The 24,103-nt window shown below is 46.2% G+C and overlaps 1 protein-coding gene across 8 annotated transcripts in view; it reads right to left on the reverse strand.

The window, feature by feature from the left end:
• Nucleotides 1-24,103, reverse strand: part of ARID1B (AT-rich interaction domain 1B) — a 440,654-nt gene that overhangs the window by 31,509 nt on the left and 385,042 nt on the right. For 4 of the 8 annotated variants that reach the window (XM_032338637.1, XM_032338632.1, XM_032338635.1 and 1 more), the window contains 3 exons: nt 9,046-9,191; nt 1,815-1,924; nt 920-1,078 (listed from right to left, as the gene is read on the reverse strand). In XM_032338637.1, the coding sequence (XP_032194528.1) occupies nt 920-1,078; nt 1,815-1,924; nt 9,046-9,191 (415 nt within the window). The remainder of the gene's footprint in view (nt 1-919; nt 1,079-1,814; nt 1,925-9,045; nt 9,192-24,103) is intronic. The other 4 variants (XM_032338636.1, XM_032338638.1, XM_032338639.1 and 1 more) reach the window with 2 other exon arrangements.

A 24,103-nucleotide genomic window follows, 5' to 3' on the forward strand; every position in this document is an offset into this window, starting at 1 on the left:
TTTTTTAAACAGATCTTTTGATTCCCTATATGAATGTAAAATAAAGGTTACTACAGTGCCATTCCTATTCTTTTTTTTTTTTTTTAAATGGCACAGAATTAATTTCTTCAGTAGGAAAATGAAGACCAAGCTCTATGGACAGAAGAACATTAAGGCTTAAAAATAAATTCCCTTATAGGTACGTTACCATTTTTTTTTTTTTAAACGTATCATATGGAAATCAACACTTAATTTCAAGACGATCAGCAGTCTTGCACAGGAGGGAATTTTTCTATCTCGACTGATTCTAATGTAGGTACATATTATTAATCCAAAAGTAGCATTCTAAATATTCACACGTGCTAACATTTCTACCACTTTTCTGTTAATTTTTGACAGGTGGATTGAAACAAAGCAGGGCTGATATTATGCTAACCTGTGCCCAGAGCGTAATACCTCTATTTTCAGGTAGGCAGTTTTTGAAATAAGATGTTTCAGATACAACAGCCCATGAAAGATTTAGGCCAAAGGCCAAATTTGTCATTTATTCCGTGGCTGCTATTAGTTCCCATGTAAATGGAGAAGTAGCTCATTCTGAAGATCTTTATAAGTGCACAACAGATCAGACATTTAAACAAAGTCACTGTGTGAAGGAGTTTGGACCCAGTAACACAATCGCATGCTTCGTACAGAGGTGTTCTTTTATAACACCGTTTCATTACCAGAAATCAACTTCTATGATTTACATAAATGTTACTCATTTCATTACTGACATAATTATCAAGAAAACCCTTTCATGGATAAATTATGAAGAAAAAGTCTTATAAAACAAATAAATAAGCAAGCATTAAAGTAGAATTAATTAATTATCAAAAAACCCCAAAAACAAAAAAACAAAACAAAACAAAAAACCACACACAAAAAAACCAGAGCCACTTACAGGGCTTGATGGAGTCTTTGGCCAGCCTGGGCTGCTAATGCTATCGCTTTCATCTCCATGAAATGAGGAGATGCTAGCAGAGCTGGGGGACATTGGGGAAGGGACTGGCAGGTTGCCGGGGGTTGGGGGCTGAGAAATACCCTGAGAGCTGTAGCTATCCTGTGGTAGAGGAATAAAAAAAAAAAAAAAAATGACAAAGGTAGGGCAAACTTTATTTAAAATAACGAAAAGCACATCCAGTTTAACACACTAATTTTTATATATAATGGATATATATAAAGACATGGACAAACACACAAAAACACACACATATAAAGGTATTAAAACAACATTCTTAATTAGTATAATTTGGTAAGTTTGCTGGATGCTGGATAAGGCCACTAAGCCACCATGCTTACTTCAAGCTTACATGGAATGCTAAGCATGGGTTACCCCTTATGAAAGAAAGAAAGAAAGGAAAAAAAAAAGCTGTTCACCTTATTTATCAAATAAGGCAGGAAAGCAAAATATTAAGTATGTTGTTGTTGCTGAGGCGGCCAAAACAGGAAGCTATAAACTGAAGGCAGAGAAAATGGCTGCAAGTATCAAAACCAGGCAGGACCCCTTCCTTCTCCCCACCCCCAGAGCGCCTCTCTCCGGTGGGTCTCGTCCCTCCGCCCCTCCCCCACGCCCGTGAGTTCGATGCCGTAAGAACTAGTAACTTTCAGATCCACACCATGGAGGGGGGAGCGAGGGGAGAGCGAGGAGAGCTACAGACGTGGTGCACGAGATGGACGCATGCGCGAGAGAAGAAACCAAATGGCAACAAAAGTGGAGGCCGACACCAGTGACCAGAACACCACGGCAGCTGCAGCGAGGCAGGCCCCACACCGCGTGCAGAGGAGAAAGGAAGTACCTTCGACTTGCTCTCGGGCTGCGGAGTGCCTTCTTCTTTCCCGTCGGCCTTGAGGGGCACGGGCAGCTTGGAGTCCCCGGGAGACATCATATCTGCAAGACCCATAGATGCTAATCGAAAACAGGAGAAAGAGTTTAGGATTATACATGTGAGGCAGCGGGCCGTGCTCCTGCTAACCCCAGTTACCGAGACACGCCTGGGACACCTGAATTTGCCCTGAAGGAAGAAGAGAAGAGAGATGATAACCGAGAGCACACCGCTTCTCTGAAACCTACACAGCACGGCTTCTGCCAGTCCTTTTGTAACTTAAAAAAAAAAAAAAAAATCCCGGAGACAAAAGGACCACAATCATTTACCCAACACCCAAGCCCCTGAAAGGCAACTCGTGTCAATATTATTTTTCCAAAATTACTAACAGCTTTAATAGAGCAGGTGCGAGGGGTGGTAAGTCCAATGTTTCGGTGGGTCATCGGGTGTGAAAGGAAATGCCAGGTGTGTGCATTTTTTACCCGATGACTGGAAGATTTCGTGCTTTCTTAATGTCCTGCATTTACAGAATCTACAGTTTGTAAAATCACTTGACATTTTCTATTGTTTCATTTTAAAGGCTTAACTAGCACACGTAGCCTAGGCTGCAGTCATGGAAAACAGTCATAACAAGTGACTTGAAAAACAAGAACCAAAATTAATCTTCGAAGGACAGGATTTCTAATGATTTTACAACGGGGCCGGCTTCCTTTCGGTCTGGGGCTGTGTGTACACTTATTAATGCCCAGCAGGCGCTCAAATGCCCAGGTCAGACCCCTCAACCTGCTCAAGAGTCAACGTCACGATTCCCGGCAAAACTCACTTTCTACGTCAAAGCTCAGAAATTCAATCAAGGTCATCTAGGATTTGGAAGGAAAGATTCACCAAGGAACAAGTGATTTGTACCCATTTATTACGAACACGAAGAGACATTTCAGAGTTAAGAAGGAGGGTCCGGCTTTCTTTTTAAAGGAAGAACAAGGCTACAGTAGGGAATCAGCGTAGACATCCGGGGACTAACAGCTGAATTTCTACAGAACCCCACTGTGACAACCATCTGCACGGCGCTGGGCTCGGAGCGCGACACCAAACAGATGTGTGGGGCGGACGGAAGCAGACGAGGGAGAGCGGAGAGAATGAAGAGCCTTGTCAGTGAGTGAAAGCCAGCAAACATTCCTGTTTCAACACAAAATAAACCTGAGGTTCTATGCACAGGCCCCGTTCTGCACTCTGCAAACAGAAGTGCTGGCTCCTCCCAGGCAGTGCGTGTGTTGCATAATGTGCCCAAAAAAAAAAAAAAAAAAAGAAGAAGAAGAAAAAGAGAAAAAGCAGCAGCTTTAAAAAAGGCTCCACAGATTGCCCACTACAAAATGATTATTGCACATATTCATGTATTACTATGTTTTAGAAAATAATTAGTTTTAATTACAGCAGTGAGAGAGCGAGCAGGGCTCTGGCGAATTAGCTGGCAAGCTTTGCGGTGCTAATTTGCTAATATCGTTAGCATCACGGCAGGTTGAGACCAGAGGTCCTGCCAAAAAAGCCAACCCTGCCACGTGCCCAGGAGTCCGGCGGCGCGCTGGTGGACGCCCGGGGAAGTGCCCATCTTTTCCACGGGACGCTGGTGCGCGGGTCCCAGCCCGTCCGTGCCCGGTCAGCCCTTGAAGACATCACCACGCACACAAACCATAATTGGGATGTTTTTCTTTCTTTCTTTCTTTTTTTTTTTTCCAAATTACTTTCAATACTTAGACTTTAAGAACTGGAACAAAAAGCTTTTTCAAGTGATGCAGCTGCAGAGAAAAAAATCTATTGGGATCAGCTAAAAATGCTGTTATTTTTGTGAATGTGTGAAACCTCAGAAAAGCAGCTGAGAGAGACCGCCTCAGGACCGCCCCGCTCACAGCACTGGGCTGCTTTCATGCAGTCTTCTCTCGGGGTCTAGCGCTGGGGGAATTAGTAAATCTGTACACTGAGAAACACCCTTTTTAGAAGAACAGAAAGGGGAAAAAGAGCGGGACGAGTATGGAAAGAGGAGCTTCTTCACGGAAGTCTGTATGTTGTCGCTAGTTATGCACAGAGCTGTCACACAGGAAGGACAGCCACGCCATCCTTTGAATGTGGCAAAGTCACGGACACGCGGCTTCTGTGAAGGCCTGCCCCTTCAAAGTTTATAATGAATAGTTCTGTTAGCATTTGTACTAAGTTATGCCTAAATATTACTGTTGAAAGACAGAAAGTAGTAATATTTGTGTTCGTGCATTCAATGTGTTAACATACCCATGAACCATTTTTAAGCATGAAGAGGTAGGCCAAGGGGTGTCTGGGTGGCTCAGTGGGTTAAGCCTCTGCCTTCGGTTCAGGTCATGATCTCAGGGTCTTGGGATCGAGCCCCACATTTGGCTCTCTGCTCAGCAGGGAGCCTGCTTCCCTTCCTCTCTCTCTCTGCCTGCCTCTCTACCTACTTGTGATCTCTGTCTCTCTGGCAAATAAATAAATAAAATCTTAAAAAAAAAAAAAAGACGTAGGCCAAGATGTATTATTATAATGAATGATAATAATTTATACTGGCTTAAAAAAATCAGATTCAGATGAAGTTAAGCATGTATGTTGGTTTGAAATTCCCCAAACCTCTTCACTCTCTATTATATATTTTTAAATGGGCATTTAGGATATCCAAGTATAAAAAATGTTCAAAAGTGGCACTGCTTTATTATTTTGGGAGATAAATAAGGACAGAATTGAGAGTAATAGTGTATTTAGTACTCTTGCCTTACACTGCAAATTTTATTTTCCTAAATGGATCATAAGGTCTTTCCTTACTGTGGCTTTTACTATTCCTTTTGTTGAAATGCTTATTTTTGACTTCTTACCAGAATTCTCAATGAATCACTGCAAAGCGCTATATGCCTCCCAGGGCAATGACACTCCAGGGGCACTATTTTTTTCTTCTCCTTTCCCAGAAGAGAGAGACCACCACTGTTGTAAGGATGTGTTAAATCAAGGCCCCGTTCTTTCTCCTGTTGACATCAGTAATCTAGTATGTAAAGTTCAGACATAAAAAGGGGCAGTAAAGAACTCGGGCCTGCAGAAAGTGCTGTGTGAGTATTGTAAATACATTTCAAGTGCTAGCCTCTGGCTTTACCACTGAAATTTAAGAGCTAGAATGATTTCCTAAAGTAAGTGTGGGTCAAGGTCCTAAGGCAGCCATTCCACCCTGGATTTAATATATTCAAGAGGAACACACAGAACATATGGTGTGAGCAAAGCTGAACTCAACACTTGCTCTTCTTGTTCAGCTTTCTTCACTCAGTCTTCCGACGAGGTGGCCAAGTCACTCCCGGAAGACGGAGACGTGCGACCAGAAGCACACACGCGGTTCGTTCTTTTCACGGTAAACGATAGTGCACCCTCCACAGAATCTTTTATTCCTTGTTTCGGAAAACACAGGAGGGCCTGTCGACGTGTACACATGTGCGGGCAGGCAGGACTCTCTTTATATGGGGCACACAGAGCAAAGCACCGTGGACGTGACACGTACGGAGGATATGCGAGAAGCCTGGCAAGAACCTTCCGAGCCCTGGCCATGACGTACCTCCACAGGGGCAGCGAGAGCGCGAGGCACACCACCCTCACTGCCACCCGCGCCCCCTCTCTCCGGACAGGCAGCCCAAGGAAACATGCGGCCTGAGCACACCCAGCACGCCCGCTGTGCTCTCAAGAAAGCCCCAGCTACCGACCAAGTCCGGCGCTACCAACCGACTCGGCATAATCCCAGTCTGCACTCTGCCCACTTAGAGAGAAAAGGTTTTCATCTTTTATTACACCTTCCGTATCTTTGATCGGGGAGGGAGGACAGCAGTCCACCGAAAATCATTCACTTCAAGCAAGCAAGCAAGCACGCAAGCAAAAACCCCAACAATCTTAGAAACCACTTGGACATCCAACCGTCAGCAATGGTGCTCAAGAGCCAAAGCGTCCTTAGAGAAGGACCCTGAAGTCTCAAGACGGTCACCACCTATCTGTCTGGTGGATGCACATGCGAGCCATGGTTTTGTAGCTTTTTTAAAAAATTTCAAAACAGCAAATTATCTGGTAAGCAGCTAATGCCCCACAAGTGGGCCTGGGTTCTGCCAGGAGACTGCTGAGCCGAGTACCTCCAAATCGGGGTTCTTAAGCTTTAGCGAGCACTTATGAAAACTACCTGAGGCGTCTGTTAGGAGCAGAGATTTGTGCACCGTCCAGAAATTCGAAATCTGTAGTTTTAACAAGCATTCTGGGTAACATGTCGTTCTTGATTTTTGAGAACACGGAAGAAAGCTGTCGATCCCGTGGTAATGAGCTTGCCTTTTTCCCTCTGTGAGGGTTAACGGAGCTAGTCTGCCCCATACTGGTAGGACGTCAATGGGACACTGCCTGTGGGACGGAGCCGTGGTAGGTTGGCGGAAAGATCTGGAATCCCGACTGGGTTCTTGTGTAAGAGGAAGGCCTGCCTACAGGAGTATATGGCTGCTCCTTTACTATCTGGAGGTTACACGGATAGAAATGCCCTATATTTTGCAGAGCGGCTTCTAGTGAGGCAAACTTAGAGCCACAGATGGCAGATTTTCTGGAATTTAGATGTCTTCTCTGAAGATGATGGTTTATATGAAGACAAGCATATAACTAATGAATATTATGAAAGGAAACACAAAGAAGTATAACATAGCTAATAACACAAGGATTAGAAAAGGACGTATTTAACAAGGCTATATGTGACATACTTTTGCCCACTGCATTATCTAATTCTAATCTTTTAATGCAAATAATTTTTTTGAAAAAAGCTCCTTTAGAGGAAAAAAAAATCCCCCCCACTGCTTAGCACCCCACATTTCCTGCATTTTAAAACGAAGAAATAGTTGTCACATTCATACTCACACTGACTCCATTTGAATAATTACTTGCTCACTGAAGCCTGTAACAATTTGTCACTACACAGGAAGATGTTTTTTGGCCCCGAACCCTGTCTATATCACAACTGCCTGAACTCTGCAAAGAGGATGCTGGGATTCCAGTTGCATAAGCTGTCGAGGTTCAGCAAATCCCACTGCCAGCCCTGGACATCAGGGGTGCTATCTGCACCTTCTCCAAAAGTGCCCTTACACAGAGAACACATTCTGCCCTTATCACTGGTCATTGATCCACATGGGCCCAAAACAAGTAGAGTGATGTGATGATGATCGAAGCCATCTGGGGCCCAACTCTAGAAAAAGTCAAGGGCACGCCTTCAGACCAAAGCCCATCAGGAGCCAGTCGGTAATTTTATGGGTTCCTCTGCCACTCCTGTTTCCCTCAGAGACTGTAACATAGAGACGGCAGCTTAATGGGCAGCTATCAGGAGACACACAGTATATGCTAACTCGTTAATATTCTTTGGATGTGCTAGCTAGATGACTACTTTCTATCAGGGTGCATTTGATGGATAGAGCTGGAATAAAATCACCTAAATGTGTAGAGGGAAATTTGATAAATGTCTAAATTATTAAAAATTCAATGTTTCAAAATACACAACGCAATAAAAAAAATTTTTACTAGCCCATACTAGACTGTGAGGCTAAGTAGCCTCTCATTGAACAGATTTCCTCTGTAGGAAGTAACGAAGAGCTGAAGTATCTGAATAATAATAATAATAATGAAAAGAAACCCTCTCTGTGAATTTCCATTAAATTGGTTATTCCCCAGGAACACATAAATCTTCTTAGGCAGGGCACGGTGCCATCTACTTGTGGTTGGTTATTTTTGTGGCTCTGGGGTCCAAAGGAAAAAGGGAAAAATGAGTACTGCTAATAGTAGGTGAAAATTTATTGTGCAGTTGCAGTGCTCTGAAGTAATTTTATTTCAACGAGCCAGACGAAACACGTAATGTCGTAACCCAAATACACTGTTCCCTGGGACAGTGCTGAGAAGGGAAGGGAAGCTTCCGGCTAACAGACCGTCGAAGACTGTCCTCTTTCATCTCAAACGTAACAACACCCACCTTGCTGGGATGAATGACCAACAGCAGGAAGGACTATTCTAGTGATTTAAAAACCTTCCATTTCGCCACTAGTTTCATTCTTCCTCTTGCACATACTTTTAAAGAGGCGTAATCAGGGAAGGGCACTATTAAATGAGACCCTGGAAACCAACAAGTCAGAAGTTCAGAGAGGATGCAGGCCCAGCCTGGAGCAAAGAAACAACAGCTTCTGGGGTGATCTTTCAAAGTCCCAAAGGTCAGAGGGGTGGCGAAAGGCAGAGGAAATGAGAAAAGGTAGTAAGAAACGGCCAGGCCTCTAACTCCACGGTGTTTCCCTAACACATCATGAAACCTCACGGGGCGCACACAACCGGCTACACGGTGCTCTGTATTCATCGAAGGCGAGCATCCTCCCTGGGACAGCGCCAGCCCCCCCGACAGGCATTAGAAAGGGACAGGTCCACTACGACCCACAGTCTCTTCTCATCTCAAGAGCAGCGCTCCTCAACTGCTGGGCAGTGAGGGGCGTGGGGAGGCAGTTCAGGGCCTATGGAATCTGAGAACACGGACTCTTGGCACAGGTGCAGACATTCCTGGTCTTTCCACAAACGCATCCCCTTACTGCACTCACCGGACGGGCTTTGGTAAGAACGCAGTTGTTGACATCACCAAGGGGGTTGAAAACGTTAAACACGATGGAAAATTTAAAACAATCCATTAAGAAAATAATATAGACTTTTTCACTGGAGATGATCTGCAAACAGCACTTATGAACAACTATTTCCGGGTATGTATTTCAAGGTGAAAAAGTACTTCAGTGCCCCTGGTTCCGCCCTTCAATCCCTCCTCCGAAAGTTGAACTCGCACTGAATGGAGCACCGGTTTTGTTGGGGGATCTTCCAATACTTCGAATGTTGCCCCACGAGAAGAAGAACTCCGCGTATATATCACTGTCCCCAGGGTCACTGGGAACGTGCTCACCCACTACAAAATCACAGAGGCCGCGCAAGTCATTCACACAAAATAGAACATGATCCTCACGTCTTGAAACGTTTACATAGATTGAGCAAGTTTCCAGGCAGCAGACAAGTTGAGTGTGTCCCCCTTTGGCCCAAGGATCCCACTGCTCGGGCTGTTCACCAGTGCAGGCCTGCGGGGAGGGAGGGGGCGGGGAGGGCAGCTCCCAGAGCGTGGGGCTGACGCGGTTACCTGCTGAGCTGTTCACCATGTTGGGCGTCATGCTGTAGGGGGGTGCCTGGGTGTTCATCAGCCCAGAGCTGTTGTTCACGGGCTGGCTGTAGGGAGAGCTGGAAGCCATAAGTCCACTCTGATTCATGCCGGGAAAACTGCCTTGCCTGTAGGAAGAGAAAGCACACGCATACATATGCTGGCCACGGACACCGGTGGCACGTCACCCGGGGAGCCATTTCTCAGAATGCATCTAGGCGAGGGGCGGGGGCCACTATTTTTCATGTTCGCTTAAAATAACTTATTTCCCGGAAAGAGGGCTGAACTACTGCTAAGTAATTATTTAATCCACTGTGTAAAAATTCCAAATAATATAAATTCCACAAATAAATTATACATTTTGAATCATGTCAAGTGTTCCAGGTTATGATTTATATAGAGGAATATAAGCAAGAAAGGGAGAACTTGAAATAAGAACAGGAATTACAAAAGCAAGCAAAATTAATTTCTAATGTTTAAGAAGATCTGACTCTGTGAGCATTACTTAGTGTCCTCAGATCAAAATCCAGAAGTCAAGGGATGAAAGTCAAATGGGCAGTTGTGAGAAAGTTACTTAAAAATTCTTTCTTCGGGAATGCCTCGGTGGCTCAGTGGGTTAAGCCTCTGCCTTTAGCTCAGGTTATGATCTCAGGGTCCTGGGATAGAGCCCCGAATCAGGCTTTCTGCTCAGCAGGGAGCCTGCTTCCCGCCCCCACCCCCGCCTCTCTGCCTGCCTCTCTGCCTACTTGTGATCTCTGTTTGTCAAATAAATAGAATCTTAAAAAAAAAAAAATTCTTTCTTCGACCTAAATGTTCTGATAGAATGAATGTGGGAGAAAACATTTCTAAAACCCTTCAACTCTGTTACTTAGCATTCTGTAACTAGGTACTATGAAACACACACCAATATCCTCATATTAACTTTACACAGTAAACACCAGACTTCCACTTCTTTTTGTAGGCTTTCCTGGGACAGGAAGGAAGGGAGCTTCAACGGGCTGACAGGGTCCCTAAGGGTCACCCTTCCTTGACTGTAATGCAGACTCATAAACTTACATTTTGGTAATTTAGTTTTGCTAGTTTTTTCTGTGTGCTCTGTGAAAGACAAACTTTGCACTCTTGCAAGGGGAAGAGGGTATTTCTTAATCTTAAGGGGACACCTGTGGCACAAAGGCATTTCTCTAACTGCTGGAAATGATACGGGGAAGCGGGGAGGTTTAAATTGCGCGGCGCTTTAATTCTCGCAGGAGAATTACAGGCAGAGAGAAAGATGAAGGCAATGTGACAAAATCTGCGAGAGCCTCCAGTCGTACTCAAGCATCTCTTACATAAATAGTATACCTTGAGAAAATTTTCCCAACTTTTGGCTACCAGTGTTCCTTCTTAAGAGAAAAACTAATAGGAAGGGTAAAAATCTACACTTGGCATTATCTGTTCCAAATATAATATGAGTACAAGCCCCCTCCCCCAGCCTCCATTAAGCTGTCATCTGATGACTTTCTATGTATAACAGTAAAATATTTTTGAAGATTCTTTAAAAGATTAACATAAGTCATTTTAAGAAAAACCCAATATACTATTCTTTTTGTGTAGCAATTTTCAATGGATTCAAATTCCTGGCTGGTAGAAAAAGTTCAAACACAGTCCATTTGGGAAATTCCAAGTATAAGGGTTTGAGTGGGCTTTTTTTTTCTTTTAAATATTACATCAACCATTCAGAGAATTCCTGTCCAGACAAACACTCTATGATGGCTTAGGACGAACATTCTAGCAGGCTGAAAGACTAATGGCGTGGGTGTGGCTCTGGGAGAAAGGAATGTTACTTCAGCCTTGAATTCTGAGCTCACTGAAGTGCCATTTGGAATAACTACAGACTGCTGAATCCAGATTATAATACCCACTGCAGTTCATTAACAATGTATCTGAGATCATTTGACGGCTTCTGATTAACCTCGAGGTCGTCAAATACTTCTAAATGCATTGCCCCACAGCTGGCAACAGTATTTCTTTATGGTTAGGGTCTTAACATCCAGCATGCAAGTGGCTGGCGTTAATTCAAGCATCTTAGGTTCCCCTTCTGATGTGCTCTCATTCAAACAAAAGACAATCTCACATTTATGTACCTGTTTTGAAAGAAAACAAGAACAAGTGGCACCTGTTGGGGCTGCTCTCCCAATTCTGCAGCACATAAATTATCTGAAGAGCGTCCTTAACTTAGGAACAGGTTGGGTTTTCTGAAGACAGCTTTCAAGTCTCAACCAGGGGTGACCTGTCCTTCAAGATCCAGTTGCAATGGCTACCCCCTCGGCAAAAGCCGGCCTCACTCCCCCACCTGGAAGCCCCGCCTGCCCCTGACTCTGCCTATCAGAGCCCCCTGCACTTTCTTTTGGGTCTTCTAATAATTTATGGTGTGCATTGTGGCTCTTTTGGGCACGTATGTCTCCGAGAGGAGCAGCTACTGAGCCTGCCCAGCTACTAGAGTAATACTTGGTAAATGAACTGGTAGACAACGTTGTCACCCGAGTACACAGGCCTCAGGCCACCTCTTCAGGCTTCCCCCAAACTCAGTTTTGCATGTGCTGTGACTCCCGGGTGCGCGGAACAGTCGGGTCCTTGAGCATGCTGGCTTATAACTCAAGCGGCAAAGAGAATCGGAATAGAGAACCCACCAGGCAGGCTCCTGGTAACCCTAATCTAGGATTTCTCCCCCAAGTCTGCACTGTCCACTTGCAATCACCGTAAGATAATGAAGGTATGCTTTAGAGGGTAAAAACAAAAAAAACAAAAAAACAAAACCGTTAAAAGTAACAAGAAATTGAAGACGTTGTGCTGCTGCCTACAGTGGTCCTCGATGAAATCATGCCTGTAGTTTTACAAGTTTGGTCTTGACTCTGTCATACTCACACTTTCCACGGTCACTGGGATCTGGGAGCAAATCTCCTCAGGTCTCTGGGCCCATTTTTGCATGTGACACGCAGGGACAGATAACAACGGTAACTGTTATGACTTCTGAGGCCCTAATAAATGCACCTGGCCCAATTTCTAGGCATTGAACACATTTAATTTTTTAAATTCCTGGAGGAAGGTTGGTGGGATTATGCTTACATACCGAGAAAGAAAAAAGGATCAGAGAGACTGAAGAAGTTGCTCGAGGACACACAGCTAGCAGGTGGCAGGAACAGAATGCCTCAGGCCGGCTTTCAGTCCGTGTCCTCTATCACTTTCTCCATGGGATCCCGAACGCTGCTAGCACTCGACAGGACACGGATAATGGCACAGGGAGCCCACTGTATACCTTCCGTCTATCTGCTGTAGTCATCTGTAGTTGTAGACGGCTGACAGATACAAAGTAGAGCTTTTCTTTGGGCTTCCTGAACATCTGCTTCCAGGAAGGAGTTTCACAGGTGTGGCGGGCCCTAGGGAAGCAGCTGAGAATGACGGGAGTCTTCTCAGGGTGGCCGTGTGTGGCCATGAGCACAGCACTTGGCCATCTGTCCAAATGGGGGGAGACAGCCAGTCCTTCCATCATCACAGAAGAAACCCTATTCATTATTGCTTCGGAAACTACCCGCCAAGACTGTTGGTAATTCTAGACAAGCAAGATGGGCTAATACTAAAAAAAGAAGGCTTTCAATACACTCTGCTGAATGTTGCAAATTGAGACTATTTTGTTTTGTGGAAGGAAACCTAACAAGGCCGCCTCTCTGACTAAGTTGAGCGCCCCAACTCACCATGGCGTGCCTAACAGGAGAGGGCACCAGGTGCGGCTAACAGAAGAGGGTTTCTGGGGCTCACGACAAAAAACTTCTTTGGTTGGGCTGACTCCTATGACTTGGACCACAGAGACCTCAAAAGAGGGCCCTTTCCAGAGCCAGCACCCACCGACCGCTAAATCCCTTTCTGAGCACAGCAACACTCAGATTGTTGCCAACGGCATCAGGACAGTCGAAGTCAGTCACTCAGACACTCTCTTTTTCAAAAAGAAACAGGGCAACACGACAAAAACAGGTAAAAATGCAAATGGAAACAAGGGCAACACTGTCCATGTAAAACCCTAAGATGTAAGTTGTATCTGGAAAAGCAGAGTGCCCTTCCTTGACCTTGGGGTGTGAACTCCTGGGCTATCTGTTACAGGTCTACGGGCTCAGATAGTTTTTGTTACAAATTACTGCTGGCCTGATGCCACAGGTTCCTAACCTGCGCTGGCTGTGGCGATAAATGGCCAATAACGTCTCAGAGGGGACCCAATAAACATTCGAAGTAATGTCAAGTCAGTGCTTCGTGTCGGTGCTTTGCTGCTAGCAGGCCACGTGGGAGGCACGTGCGCAAATGGGCCAGGCCCCGTGCTCCCCTGGGCCTTCCGCAACACAGCACTGGCCCCTAATTTTTTCAAAGTCAAAGCATGATGTGGGGGTTGTTACTTGAACACGTGGACCCACAGATTAACTAGAAGAACTTTACTGAAATCAGTCTTTGGTTGGGACTAGACATAAATGTTTGAGATCTGTCACTCGATGACAAGAACTAGGTTATTATAAGGAGAATAATTCAAAAGTGGAGCCTGTACACCCATTTCCCTAAAGCACTTCTCATCCTGCTTCTCAGTCTACACACACACACACACACTTTTTTTTTTTTTTTTCTTAATAGATCTTCCTTTTATTCACTTTGGAGATTTCTCAAACATTACACATTCATCTGCAAACAAAGAGCTGGCTTTGGGGAAAAAAACCCAGAAGCAAACACCAATTTTAAAGCGACCATTTCCAGTGGTTCACGGTGAAGGCAGAAAGGGGACTACGGTTTCCAACTACAGCTTGAACCCAGCGGTTAAACGCACCAGTATGAAACGCTATCAAGGGTAACCGCACATTTTTTTCTAAATACCTTGTTTTAAAGTCAACTACAAGAAAATTTAAAGTAAGATCTGTATATGATTTTGGTGCTTTACAAGAATATTTAGGCCACATTGTTTCAGCAATCACCACTATTTTTTCTCAACAGTGACAGACATGGAAGTGTGAAATGTGTAACTTGAATGTGAGTGGGTTTCTGATGCAGCTCTTTTGAGAAGGGTCGGGGCGGAGAGAAGAAATGCTTTGGGACCAGATGCCACAGGAGGGGAGCCACATCATACAAAGTCCTGGGGGCAAGCCACATGGAGAGATGCTGCACGCGAGAGTGCCAGCATACCCACGGGAAACATCATTCTTGAGTCATGTTCACCAGGAACATAAAGCAGGGCGAGCTCCACTGGAAAACAGTACGACTGCGTACAGATCTTTCTCTACGTGGACTGTCACTGTGGATGCAACTGGAGTTACGTAGCCAGCAAAGATTGCTTACTGACAAAATTAATTAGGGTAACATCAAAATTTGGAGCACTTTTCCACTTAAACCCAACAGTCATCAGAACCAGGAACCTAATCTTTGCAAAGCCCAATTCCAGCAGAATTTATTTTTAGAGAGTTCCAACTGTATGTGTAACATTGCACAGGATGCCCTATTTTCAATGATTTAGAAACAGAAGCTGTCTTCACATGTGCCCGGCATTGCTGGAGAGCACGCTCACCCTGACTTACACCATGTCTCCCCCCAAGCAGTACTGAGGACAAATTCGGTCAAAACTATTTTAAAGATTTTATTTATTTGACAGAGATTACAAGTAGAGAGAGAGAGAGAGGGGAGGAAGCAGGCTCCCCACTGAGCAGAGAGCCCGATGCGGGGCTCGATCCCACGACCCTGGGATCATGACCTGAGCTGAAGGCAGAGGCTTTAACCCACTGAGCCACCCAGGTGCACCCGGTCAAAACTATTTTAAATCTAATATCTGAAGTGGGAAAAACACTGCTGGTACCCCCAAAACAACATAATCAAAACAGAAAAGCCAGCCAACCATGCCCAGCCCCTTTCCGTTGTGGCTAATCCGTTGCACGCCTGTGACAACATGTGCACTAGCATATTTTGGTGGCAAAATAATGCTATCGGTTCAACAAGCGAGAGACTCAATCCTGGGAAGGTAAAGTGGCAATTTGTATCTTTAAAACCAAAGACGACATGGGGTGCCTGGGTGGCTCAGTCCATTGAGTGTCTGCCTTCAGCTCAGGTCATGATCCCAGGGTCCTGAGATCAAGTCCCACATCGGGCTTCCTGCTCAGCAGGGAGCCCGCTTCTCCCTCGCTCTGCCTGCTGCTCTGCCTACTTGTGATCTCTCTCCAGGTCAAATAAATAAAATCTTAAAAAAAAAAAAAACCAAAGATGACGAAGAGAAGTGTCAACGATTTACAAACAGTAGATTCCTGTGGAAATACACAGCCACATGTTATTTAAAAAAGACCCAACAACCGTACACCTTTTGCTCAGGGAGACACGGCAGAAATAACTAACATTAATCAGAAACATCTTCTGTTTATTGGTAGTGACAATCACCTGTTCGAGACGAGTATTTTAAGACTGAATGGGCGGGGAGGGGGCAGGAGGAGCACAACAACATTTGGGCCAAGCGGAGAAACAAGTCAAATCGCCGGAGCGGATGGCCACGTCCACCTGCGAGCACGCTCTGTGGAGGAGGCCGAGGTGGGAACATGGGGGAGCCTGCAGTCAGGGAGGTCAGGAAAGTTCCCTGAGAAACGGATGCTAGTCCCCCCCTCCCCCCACACCTCATCTCTGGCCAGATCAGCAGGATTCACTCGGGTGAGGAGAGGAGAGGGCACCATGGCTCAGGGGTCTGGCAGCAGGGGCAGTTGGCGGACTAGAGGGCGTGAGCGCGGAGAGGGACAGAAGGTCCGTGTCCCCCGGGGTCTGTGGGGTCCTGTCTGCAGGCAGGGACAATCGGAAAGAGACTAGGGGTTGTTAAGCAGGAGCAATGGCCTAAAAAGATGTGTTTTAAAGGCATTGTCCCCTGCTGTGGACAGGAAGACACACGGGCGGTGCGAATGGACCTGGGGCCGCAGGTGTGCAGTTACTCCAAGAGCTGGTAAGAGAGGCCAGGAGGGCAGTGGCACAGCCACTCTCAGAGGCACATTTGACAGGACGGGGTGAGGAATGAGATACTGGGCAGAAAGGAGAGGGGCACTAAGGTGTCTCCCAGGTGTCCGGCTTGCACGAGAGGCTGGGTGAGGAGGCAGTCACTGAGAGCTAATGTCACGTGGGCAGCAGGAGGCTCAAGTCTGAGAAGCAGAGGGAGAGTTCTAGAACTCATCTTTGCTTCCTGTGCTCTTACAACCCTTCTCGAGTCTTTGGTTTAAGATATTCCCTCGTCGTGAATGCGATCCCTTTCGAGGCAGCCTGTTCCCTTCCAGAAGGCTGAAAAGTGCAGGACATCAGCCACAAAGCTACAGCAGTAATTAATCACTTTCCAGCAGCTATAAATTAATAACTCCCCAAACCCCTGGTCATTGATACACTTCAGTTTTATTTTTTCCTTTGAGAATGGGCAAAAAAGGAACGTCGCTTTTCAAGAGCTCTATGAAAAAGACCCTTTTGACAGAGGGGCTGTGGTAACTTTGTTCACTGGTCTCGAGAACGGTCTCTGGAGTGGGTGCACAGTGCGCGGCAACCCGCGGGAGAGCTGTCCCTGGCGTGTCCCGGCCGCGGCCCGCATCACGCGCGCTGCCCCCCGGGGCACCTCGGCCTCTCAAGCATTTCTCCGGGGCGTCTTCGCCTTTCTTCCAAGAGCTGTGTTTTCACCCTGCATCTTGGGGAGACGGTTTCTACTATGCAGCGAGGAATCCGCATATTCCATCTTGATTTCCTAAAAGGCTCTAACACCAGGAACATCTTTTTCCTTTCTGCTCACTGCTGCATGCAGCCTTCTCGGCAGGGTCCACCCTGTCATCAGTCCTGCTCCCGGCATCGCCGCTAAAACGCACCTGTTGTGCAGTTTCAAGATTAAGTCCTTGTCTGCCTCAATGCAGGTACCCCCTGTCGGTTTTCCTAAAGCCGCTGACGGATTGTCACCTTCTTTCTCAAAGCAACCAGGAGAACAAATAGAGCTCGAGGGTTTTGAGGCGAGAGACTTCCCTGTCAGGGTGTGAAGAAAATGTAAAAAGCGTTTGGCTGCCTGAAGTCTGGTAACTGATAACTGAGAATGTTCTCTCCATCTCCACGTTGATTTGGGGTTGGTAAGCCCATTGTTCTGTGATTCCGAAGAACTGCTGGCAATCAAAGACTAACAGCAAGTCTCCCTTCCTTCAGAGACTGCCTGTTGACTCCCAGCACACAGGCTGCCTCAGGCTCAGGGCAGAGACCAAAGCCCTGGGGGCAGGTGTGAATCCCCAAACCTGTCTCTTCCCCGGAAGAGGAGGCCCCCAGGACTCTGTGGGTTCTGGTGCACGTAGCTTCCCACTGGGTCCTGGTAAGATGCAGATCGCACAGCTCCCCGGAAAGGAAAACTAGTTGCCACTGAGGTTGCCCACAGAAAGAAAACAGTGCTCTTTTCTGTGTTATGTCAGAGATCTTTACTTAAAAAAAGCTAATTTTGCAATTATGATACCATTAAGAAAAGATCTTAAGTAATTCCTAAGGAGGGCTATTCCTTTTCAGTGATGGAAGCACCCACCCTTTACCCTAGGACATCCCCTTTCTGGGCACAAGGTGTAGGAGAGAGTGACGTCAGAGGTACCAGCACCACGGACAGGTGCACAACAGCTTGACAAATACTGAGGAGCTCCGCCACAGCGCCCATCCAGAACCAACCCGAGTGATAACCTGGGAATGTGGTCACGAAGAATGCACAGATCCTGTCTGCACTCACACACTTCTTGTACCTAAAGAGCCAGCCTATCGCATGAAAAAGAGAAAGAATCCAGGTCCTGACATCGCCATCTTATAAACTTGCTAGAGTTTATTAGTATTCTGTAAAGCTCTCAAACAGAGAATACACTTATCCTGGCTCCAATGCCAGGAAATATTCGGTATAGTCATTTCTAACTTACAACAAAATCATCCTAAAATTCTTACAGATTTCCTGAGCTAAAAGCAGCACTGGCCCACAAAGTTACTTCATTTGTGAGGCAACACTATTCAAAATTAGGGTAAAATGTGTTGTAGGAAAAGCCTGAATGCTGAGCAAAAAGTCTAGATCATGACCTTCTCACCATTTGCTCTTACCTGGTATCTAACAGTCAAAGGCCATTTAGAAAGAGTTAACTTTCAAAGCCATGGACAGAACCTTATGGGGTTCTGTAGCTGTGATTTTTTGTTTTTTTTTAAATCTATTCATGGAAGTGAAATTCAAACTAAGAATTAAGGTCATCTTTGGGAGTGCTCCCATAGCCCTTTATGCTACCAGCTAAGGGGTACCGGAAGCCCCTTGCCCATGATCATCATATGGTCACCCAGGATGCTTCCCAAACCCCAGACCGGGACAGGCTATGACACAGATCAGGTCCTCTTCACTGCGTTTAAGCGGTCTCTGGTGCCGTCCGCCCCAAACACAGCTGAGATGACGCAATTTCACACAAAGCAGGATGGGGTGCTTCCCGCGGTCAGCCTGAACGCTTTGCAGGGTGGCGATGAGGCTGGTGCTGCTCCCTGAGATACACATGACTTCAACCATCTTGCCTTTTCGTAACTGTGGAGAGCTCGAGTTGCCTGCACTGTGGTGCTGCCTTTCCCTGGGGACAGATGGACTGGAAAGCCGATTCTAGAGGGGACCATCCCAGCTGGTCTGGTGGGGCTGTGAGGTCTGTGGGGGCAGAGACACTAGTGGCCACGAGGTCAGACATGTAGACAAATGGCTTAGCCAAGTAAAAAGGGGCACAGTCCACCAATGTGAGGCTCCCTTGGGTTAGTAACGGGAGCTCCGACCCACTCTGTGTGTCACCATGGGTCACCTTAGATGGAGGACAGCACCCAGGTTTGGACTAGAGCATGGACAGGAGATACTCTGAATGAGGAAGGCAGGTCTAGACACGGTGGGGAGCTTGGAATACTGCAGAATGTGAGGAGGACAACCGTGTCTGAGAAGGCAGAAGGCAGAAAGTCAGGGGATTTGGGGAGACCAACTTGGCCCTGAGTCAAGAGACTGCCAAAGTCCAAGATATGGTTTCAGGTTTGCACACCCATTAGTTTCTCCAAATGCTATCCAGTAACCAAGGCTTGGGTCTAGTATTCTCCTCTGATATCCATCAGGGACAAAAAAGTGGGCATCTGACTTTCCACTTTCCACTGTGTCCCTCTGAGTTTCCCCTAGTTCTCTTCAGGGAGCGGGAATCCCAAAGGCCAAGCCTTAGACATGCGCTGGCCACCCCAGGGACCCTTAGGGGATTACAAAAAATACAGGCTCGTGAGACTCCCCCTGCCAGTGGCTGGGGTGGATACAACTCCCGCCAGGCAACACAGTCGCTTGTTTATGGAACTTCACAGACCCTAATCCATAAAAGGGTTGCTCTACATTTCGGACTTGGATTCCTTGGATCTCATTAAACTAAAAAAAAAAAAAAAAAAAAAAAAATATATATATATATATATATATATATATATATATATATGGTCTTAGTCTTTTAAGAATTAGTATTTGGGGCACCTGGATGGCTCAGTTGGTTAAGTGTCCGACTCTTGATTTCGGCTCAGGTCATGATCTCAGAGTCATGGGGTTGAGCCCCCACACCAGACTCCACACTTAGTGCAGAATCTCCTTGAGATTTTTTTTCTCCCTCTCCCTCTGCCTATCTCCCTGCTCACACGTGCATGTGTGCACTCTTGTAAATAAATGAATAAAATGTTTTAGAAAAATTAGTGTTTCATTTTTTTCTAAAAGTAGGCTCCAGGCCCAATGTGGGGCTTGAACTCATGACCCTGAGATAGAGTCACACACTCTACTGACTGAGCCAGCCAAGCACCCCTTGTTTTACCACTGTTTGATGTGAAAACTAGTAAATATACTCTGTGGTTACCACGATAGTTATGAAACTCTGAAAGATTTGATTAAAGACATAATCTTAAAATGCCAACAGAATACTCAATTCTAAATTCTGAAGGGAAAAGAGGCTAAAAACTAAGCACAGTATTTAGATGATAATGCAAAGGCTTACATTTAATTGCAGAAATAAAAACTCTACTTAAGCCTTTGAAATCTTTTCTTTGTCTTTCAATAATGTGACTTCTCCAATCACAGCTATTATTTTAAAACCTAACTGTCCAAAATCCAAAGGGCTAAATTCTTTGTTAATACACATCACTCCAGTCCCTTCAGGCCCGTGGACCCCACGGCAACTGGGTCCTGACACATTTAGAAGTTTTTTGCCCCTTCCCTTTGACATTTTAATGCACTATCTCCATTAACGTATTTCCACATCAGTGGCTCCCGGCCCATCAGCAGAATTGCGTCATACTGGCTTCAAGGAAAATAATACAGAAGAAGTGCCTCGCTGGCAAACAGCAACAGGGGAAATGAATTATAAATACACCTCCCTAAAGACAGTTGCTGGAAGACATGTGTGTATGTGGGATGCCCATGAGATATGGACGTAAGCGGCTCTCTACAGCCCAGAGGACAGGCTAACCCACTGCTTGTGCTGATCAAGTTACTTTACGATTAAGATGACTTCACGGGATATAATGAGTGACAAAGGTTAAAAAATGTTAGAATTCCCAATCTCTTGTTTCACTGAAAACAAAAATATTTTTTGGAAAGATTTATTTATTTTAGAGAGAGAGAGTGCTAGAAACAGCTAATGGGGGGGGGGGAGGCGCAGAAGAAGAGAGAGAAACCCAACCAGACTTTGTGCCCCCGAAGTGGGGCTCGATCCCACAACCTTGAGATCACAACCAAGAGTTGGCCGCTCAACTGACTACGCTGCCGCCGGGGCGCCTCCTAAAAACAAAAATATTTTAACAAAACTGATTTCGGCTATCCTAGTTTTTGGTCTGATGTAAGTATAAAAACGTAGGTCTCCAGATTCATGGTTGTGATAGTCGGTATAGAAGTTCCCTTGCAGGCAAGAGTGATACAACTTTCCAAACTGACTGACTTTTGCTCATTTTTTCCCCCTAAAACTAAGAAGCCTGTGAGTCTGGCTCTTTCTGAAGTTCGGGCGCATCTCTCGGGGACAGCACAGGGAAGACGGACGTGGCTGTGCCAGCATCAGCGGCTGTGCGCCCCTGTGGGTCCAAGGGCTGACTCGGAGCCCTTCCTCCAACAGCCATGCTCTGGCCCCAACGAAGCCGGGTGCTAAAGCTATACCGGAGGGCGGAGACTCAAACCCATCCGCCGTGTGCCCTCGAGCAAACAGTGACTTCACGTCACAGGCGCGTGGTTCCAGAAACGACGATGCTGTGTGCGGGGTCTGCGTGGGGAGGTGCCAGGCCCGTGGTTCCCTGCAGGGGCATCGCAGGGAGGGCAGGGAACCGAAGCCCGGACCGTAACTCAGAAGCACAATCTCCACCCAGACTTGGGCCGATGGCTGGTTTCCCGCAAGAGAACTGCCCTTAGGCATGACGGAGAACTAAAATTAAGGTGTTTTCTTTTAAAGGGAAAATCGAGAGAGACCGCACTAAGCGAAGCCATTAGTGCAGGACACTAGTGCAGAGCCGGCCTTGCCCACCTGTCCCTGGTGGAAGGGTCCCGAGCAGGTAACTCAGAGAGACTGGTTTCCTCCACCATGAACTCAGGGGACAGAGGCTGGATGACACCTATAATCCCTCTAGCTCTGAGGTTCTACTGTTCTGTCATGGAAACCAAACCCTCTTGGAATGCAGAACGGGACATTATCTTCCTTCTTTTTAAAAAAATTTATTTGAGAGAGAGACAGCGCGAGCAGGAGGGGTGGAGGGAGAGAGCGAATTCCAAGCAGACATCCCTGCTGAGCACAGAGCCTGACGTGGGGTTAGATCTCAGCACCCCAAGATCACGACCCAAGCTGAAACCAGGAGTCAGGTGCCCAACCAACTGTGCCCCCAGGCGCCCCTGAAACATTCTTGTTCTGATGAAAGATCATAAGGATCTGTGTCAGAACTCTGGCATAAGCCACCTCAAGTCACCAAAGACGAGATTCAAACTGATACCCGGGGGTGCTGGGGTGGCAGTCTTCAGGGAACCAAAGGATACCCCCGCCTAAAGATGTGGGGCTTGGCGGGCCGTCTACAAGTTCACTGAAGTCATGCTTCATCCTGGGGCTCACGTCCAAGGCAAAAACCTGGGTAACTCCGATGTAGCCAAATCCACAAATCGGCTGTATTTGGCAAGAATGTTACCATAAGAATGTTGGATGCTTCCAGGTGCCGCCCAGAATGGACGGATGGACGGAGGCAAAACCCACTTAGCAGCCGAGGGAAATTTTATTTATGTGTGTGTGTGGCCTCGGATTCATGGCAACAGTTCTTTTGGGGCAGTGGCTAAAGTCCCTCCTAATCTTCTGGCCAGCTTTGACTTTCCTCTGCGGACAATGTCTCAACTCTGTTCAACATGGTGCCATAGACAGCCATCAGAACTGGACGGAGGGTGACAGTCACTTGCCGTTCCTGAACTAGGCTTCCCATCAATCATCTAATGTTTCTGCCTCTCAGTACTTCAAAAGAGCACCACCTTCACCAGAAATGCTTTAAAACTAAACAGAGCAGGGATGCCTGGGAGGCTCAGTCACTTAAGTATCTGCCTTCAGCTCAGGTCATGACCCTGGGGGTCTTGGGATCGAGCCCCCGAGTTGGGCTCCCTGCTCAGTGGGGAGCCTGCTTCTCCCTCTTCCTCTGTTCCTCCCCCAGCTTGTGCTCGCTCTCTCAAATAAATAAATAAAATCTTAAAAAAAAAAAAAAAAAACTAAACACAACAATGCATTTTCTGAGTAAAATGTGTATCAGTGTATATGGCGGGGGGAGGGGCATCCTGGACAAATGCATGGTATAAATTACTAATTCCAAATGATTAGACATTATAACTGAGCTAATCTAGTACTCGAACAGTAAGAGTTACCATATTCTATTGTAAATCCTGATAATCAAAACAAGGAATTCCTTTATTCAAAAGGTAAACAAGAAAAAAGAAACCCCAAATCTTCTACACGTTCCTTAACCTACTCGGGGCAGCACGTGGGTTTCACCCTTCTCATGCTAGCCTTAAAAAGGGAATTAGTGAAATGGCTTCCAACCAGTCAGACCCGTGTGCTTTCTGTACCATCTTCTCTGCCACGAGCTGCGAAAGCCCGGAGTGTAGCTGCCGTGAGCTGGCATGTCTCACAGCGAGCTGTCCGTTCCTGTCTAATTGCACACGTATGTGCGCGCACACACACTCACTACCTCTGTCCTTAGTATGTCTTTTTCAGGTTCTTTCAGAGGCTGTGGGCCCTGTGGGACTCTGACTCAAGAAAGAAGGCATTTTAACAAACTCTGTGAGGATGTTTCTGCAAGGCCACTTCTTCCCCAGGAGAAACCAATGTTTGGCAAATGGGTTTTTCCAAACGGCCCACCTGCCTCCCGCCCAGCGCGGCTACCACGGGGAAGGCGACAAAAACAAAAGCAAAAACACGAGTCGGCTGCCAGGAGATGTGGAAAGCAAAAGCACGCTGAAAACCAAATTTCTCGACCCGCAGCACTAAACCAGGTACTACACACGTTTTCTCGCGCTCAAGCTTCTGCTTTGGGGGAAAAGAAAAGGCACAACAGGTTACGTGGATGGCGAAGGGCAAAGGAAGGAAGATTTAAAATAGAAATAAAACTTTCTTTTCTTTCTTTTTTAGAAAGAATGCTGTAGACATAAAAAGGCAAAATTCTGAGCTCACAGGGATGGGGCCGCAAAGACGAGCCTTTGCCAAGTGTCCTTTAAAAGATTTACAAAGAAAAACTCCAACATCTTTCTTGTTCTTATTTTTAATTAAGGAGGAGGTGTTGTGTTCTAAGGAAGCTATGCGGATGCTGTTGGCTGAAACGCAGATTGGATCTTCTCGTGCTGGTTAGCTAACATTGATTTTCTGCCCCAGTGGAAGAGATTTTACTCTGATGCATGCCATTTAAATTCATTTTACACAGCTGCTTAATGTGGCTTGGCAAGGCACAGCCAAACTAGCTTTGTGGGACTAAATAGAACTCCAGAGTTGGTGAGGGA

The sequence above is a fragment of the Mustela erminea genome, chromosome 4 (assembly GCF_009829155.1).
Source record: "Mustela erminea isolate mMusErm1 chromosome 4, mMusErm1.Pri, whole genome shotgun sequence".
NCBI classification, from domain to species: domain Eukaryota; kingdom Metazoa; phylum Chordata; class Mammalia; order Carnivora; family Mustelidae; genus Mustela; species Mustela erminea.